This window comes from Pinus tabuliformis, chromosome 8, assembly GCF_031772625.1.
Source record: "Pinus tabuliformis cultivar Carrire ecotype Pingquan chromosome 8, CPIR1, whole genome shotgun sequence".
NCBI lineage: Eukaryota > Viridiplantae > Streptophyta > Pinopsida > Pinales > Pinaceae > Pinus > Pinus tabuliformis.
In genome coordinates, this window is record NC_142294.1 from 1592609765 (window position 1) to 1592614671 (window position 4907).

The 4907-nt window shown below is 40.7% G+C and overlaps 1 protein-coding gene across 1 annotated transcript; it reads left to right on the plus strand.

The window, feature by feature from the left end:
* Nucleotides 1-2685: 2685 nt before the first annotated feature.
* LOC149242140 (uncharacterized) lies at nucleotides 2686-3144 on the plus strand. Its single transcript, XM_089370772.1, has one exon. It carries the CDS (start codon nucleotides 2686-2688, stop codon nucleotides 3142-3144), a length of 459 nt encoding a protein of 152 aa, XP_089226898.1.
* Nucleotides 3145-4907: the final 1763 nt, after the last annotated feature.

Sequence of the window (4907 nt, forward strand, 5' to 3'; positions counted from 1 at the left end):
TTCATACCTAGATACCAACATTTTGGCATCGTTTCCAGAGAGGCTAACAAGGTGCGAGACACGGTTCAAACCAACCAAAGGGTCAATCTCTCGTACAGGGGAGAGAACAAGTTTTCTCACTCTGCTTCAGGTCCTGACCATAGGTGTTCTTTTTGCTTTTTTTTTTTTTTTGTTTTTTTGTTTGATTGGGCCACTCTCTTTTCCTGGGGAGAGAGGAGCATTTTGACGCCCTGCTCTAAGCCCTGAGTTAGATTTATTTCTTTCAAACCCTTGTGTGTTTTAATTTCGAGAAACCTTAGCTTTTACCGTGGGGAGGGAGGAGTCTTTTGATGCCCTACTTTAGATCTAGAAGTATTAGGTATTCTTGGAGGTGTGTGTCTGTTCCTGGTTCTTGTCCTGGGGAGGGAGGAGTCCTTTGACGCCCTGCTCCTGACCCTGAACCCTAGATTACTGTCTTTTTTAAGTTGTCTCTCCTTTTGTAAGTTCTTTAGTCTTGGGGAAGGAATGGTCCTTTGACACCTTACTTCAAGAATAAAGCATTTTAGGTTGATACCAAGACCTTCTATCATATCAGCATTTGTATGAACAGAGAACCAAATAAGAGGGGCAGAGGAAGAGCCCCGAAGAGGGGAGGACTGGACTTGGGAAGAAAGACCTATATCCAGCAAATTATAGCAAAGGCTGAATCAAAAGCATCCTCTCACGTAGCCGTGAGACCAGGTGCATAGAAAGTAAAGTTCGAGGGACAATCAGTAGATCAACCAATGCTATCTACAACATTCTTTTGTGATTCGACACAATAGGTCCCTCCAGCAGTTGAGGAAACGTCCAACAGTATACCTGACTAGGGAAACCTTACGCTGGTAATAAAAGGGGAAGAGGTCACAAGCAGAACTTCAACAGGGTCATATCACTCCAGAAAAGGAAAGGAGGTTGTAGCCAAGGGATCAAGTCATGAGGATGCAGCAGAAGGAAACGAAGGGGTACTTGCATCACCAAGGGATCGGGGAAGTGTTGTTAAAGCAACTCGAATCCGAGTGGTAAGGAATCCTCAGCCATCTTCCACAGAGCTTGTTGAAATCCTAACAGTTATTAGAGGACATTTATGGCTACCACAACCTCCACCATCGAGTTTCCGAATGGGGATTTGTGAGCTAGTGCACCCACAAAGTCTATTCCATTAGCAGCCTTACCAAGCTTTCATGGGCTTGTTTCAGAAGACCCCGACACATTTTTATTCGAATTTGACATAGTGTGCCGGGGGTATAACTATATGACGGATTCCTAGAAGCTAAAATTTTTCCCTGCTACATTAAAAGGGACGGCACTACAATGGTTTATGGGCCTTGGAGGAAGCTCTATTTCCACATGGGATGATATGTGGACAACTTTTCTAGAAAAATACCAGAATTACTACAAATATCGGAACATCAGGGAAGAACTTTTTAAGTTCACACAGAAAGAATACGAGAGCTTGGAATATTGTGTGGAATGATTCAAGTACACCTTACAGAGGTCAGGTCACTCCGACCTGGATAAGGAAATTTTAAAAATTATCCTCCTCCAGGCTTTTTGTGAGGACTCCTTGGAACTATTTAACATCGTAGGAAAGGGAGACATCTCCAAGGAAAGCTTGGAAGATATTTTCGAACTACGCATTCAGTGCTTGAGAGGGCTTGCAAGAAATAGACAAGGGATTCTCTCAACAAAGATGTTTGGCGGGGGTGTTACGAAGGCAGAAATCGGAAACCTGCTAGACAATTTGAGAACAGATATCTTGAGTACTCTGTCGACACAAGTGGATACGCTACAAGTAAAATAGAAGTAGCTGGAATTAGAAAGGACCATGGCTATATTCTGCATGAAGTGTAGAAAGAAGCATCGAGAGAGGGAATTTCCATTAAACTCCATATAGGAATGTGCAATCAATGAGTTAAATCAACAAGCTCATGTCCCTCCTTGCCATGCTTGAAAGCAGTGTTTCAAGGGACAGGAGAAGACACAGAGCAACTGTACCTCATGGGGTCTAGAAAGCCATGGCAACCTCGACCACCGATTAGAAATCAAGGTATGTACTCAGATCCATCTCAATATTTCAATCATTTTAATATGAATCCTTAGTCTATGCCCTATCCTCCCATGTGGCTGCAATACCAGTTTCCACCTTGGCAGCAGTGGAACCCTCAAGCCAGTTCGAGCTCCCCATGGGCTTCAACTCGGTGAGGATCCCCTCCTGGATAGTTTCCTCAGCTGATGCCCCAGCAACAAATACACTTTCCCTTTAATGTTCCTCCTGGTAATCAACCTTCCCATCCTCAGCTTCCAATACAACCTAACCCAAATCCTAATAACAAGGGAGTTCATCAAACTAACACTCTTAACCTACCTTCATATAGAATTTCTACTACAGAGATGTATGAAATGAATTTCCAATTAGGGCAGACAGTCAATGTTCAATCTCCTCCAGTTATCATTGAACAACTTGATGGTGAAGGTAATGAATCATAATTAAATGATAAATATCCAAAACAAATTGATAGAAGCTAGCTGCCTCCTGCAAAACAATATCAATCTGAACCACCTTATCCCGAGAGACTAGCTTTGAGTAAACCAAGCCCTCAAGCTGAATTCGATCTATTAGGTGAATTGTAGAACTTATTTGTCAAAATTCCGCTATTACAAGCTATGAAGGATGTACCGATATATGCAAAGACTCTCAAGGAACACTGTTCAAAGAAACCTGCAAAGAAATCCAAAGACCCCCTTACTATTCACGTTATGGGAAAATTGTCAGAATGCATGATGGGAAAGTCAATGCCTGTAAAGTATGGAGATCCAGGGAACCCAATTCTGACAGTACAAATTAATGGGGTAGATATTCCGAATGTACTGGTAGACCTGGGTGCTGCCATTAACGTTATCACCACTGAAACTATGCATACATTAGGTCTTTGTAACTTGAAACATACACCTACAGCGTTGGAATTGGCAGACCAATCTATAGTAAAACTTGTAGGGAAGTTAGAATATGTAAAAATTGCAGTGGATTCATGGCACTATCCAATAGATTTCCTTGTTTTACATATGCAATCTTCGGTGGGCAGCCATCCTTTGATTTTGGGCAGAACATGGTTGGCTATTTAGGATTCTTACAATGGGTGCCATTCAGGGCACATGGTTATTTCAAATGGGCACAACACTAAGAATCTATTGTTATACCCACCTACAGAGCCAAACCCATCCATAAAACCAACAGGTAGCAAGAAAATTTTATCTAGGAAAGAGTCTGAAATGGAAAATGAGCAACTGAGAACAGTCCTCACTATTGGATAGGCCCTTCAGTTAAAAATGGAATAAAAGGATGACGTAATCACCTCTTTCATGGATGATCCTTGCTTCATTTCAGAGCAAAATCAACAAATCCTAGAATCTATTCTAAGTTGTGAGACACAAGAAACTATTAAAACAACAAAAGGATCAGAGGAGCTACCTGTTGATGCACCCCATGGAAGCGTCCCAGTGGAATTAGAACCAGGAAAAACCCTGAATATTAATCCAAACCTATCAGAATCCAAAAAGAAGCAAATTTTAGATGTCCTTCAGAAACATAAAGAAGCCTTCTCTTGGGATTACTCAGACATGAAGGGGATTCCTGCTGATTTATGTACCCATCATATATATATTAAGGAATATTGTTGTCCTATAAGACAACCTCAGAGAAGAATGAACCCCACATTGAAAAATGTTGTGAAAGAACTTCAGAAATTATTGGACATAGGTTTTATTTACGCCATTTTAGATAGCCAATGGGTTTCACCATTAGTAATGGTCCCAAATAAAATGGTAAATGGCGGATATGCATGGATTAGAGAGAATTAAATAAGGCAACGCAGAAAGATCATTTTCCTTTACCGTTTATTGACCAAGTTTTCGACACATTGGCTGGAAAAAAGTTTTTCTCCTTCTTAGACATTTTAGTGGGTATAACTAGATCCAGATAACTCTTGAAGATCAGGACAAAAACACTTTCACATGCCCTTGGGCAACATTCGCATATCACATCCTTCCTTTTGGCCTATGTAATGCACCTCCAACGTTCTAGAGGGAAATTTTGGGGATCTTCTCTGATTTGGTGGATGATAGTGTTGAAATTTACATGGACGAATTTACTCCATATGGGGATTCATTTGTAGAAGGGCTGAAAATTTTAGAGAAAGTTCTCGAAAGGTGTATACAAGTGTGTGTCTCCTTAAGTATAGTAAAATTCCATATGATGATGGAGGAGGAATTGTTCTAGGATATTTGCTCTCGGCTGAAGGAATTTGGATTGACCTAGCCAAGATGAAGGTAATTTTTCACTTCCCAACACCCAAAATGCCCACGCAGGTACGCAGCTTTATTGGTTGTGCTGGTTATTATAGGCATTTTATAGAAAATTTTGTGAAAGTATCACATCCACTATTTCAATTACTAACAAAAGATTTAGATTTTGTATGGACAGGTGACTATGATACAACCTTTATGAAAATCAAGGAATTGGCATGTAGCGCTCTGATCCTTAGAGGGCCGGACTGGGCATTACCTTTCCATATTCACACAGATGCTTCCCAAACAGCGATTGGTACAGTATTAGGACAGCAAGAGGACAGGGTACCATATGTAGTTTACTATGTTAGTAAGAATTTGGCTCCTACTGAATAAAACTACACAGCGACTGAAAACGAGTTCCTTGTTGTCATCTACGCCATCAACAAATTCTGGCACTACACTACGGGTATTCTACCTTTGTACATATTGATCATGCAGCTATCAGGTATTTAATTAATAAACCTGTTACCCTTGGTTGCATTACCAGATGGTTGTTGCTACTACAGGAATTTGACATTACTATAGTAGATAAACTAGGG

Bases quoted from the DNA above. Each gene is read 5' to 3' on its own strand.
- LOC149242140 (XM_089370772.1), top strand. From the start codon at position 2,686: ATGAAGGATGTACCGATATATGCAAAGACTCTCAAGGAACACTGTTCA.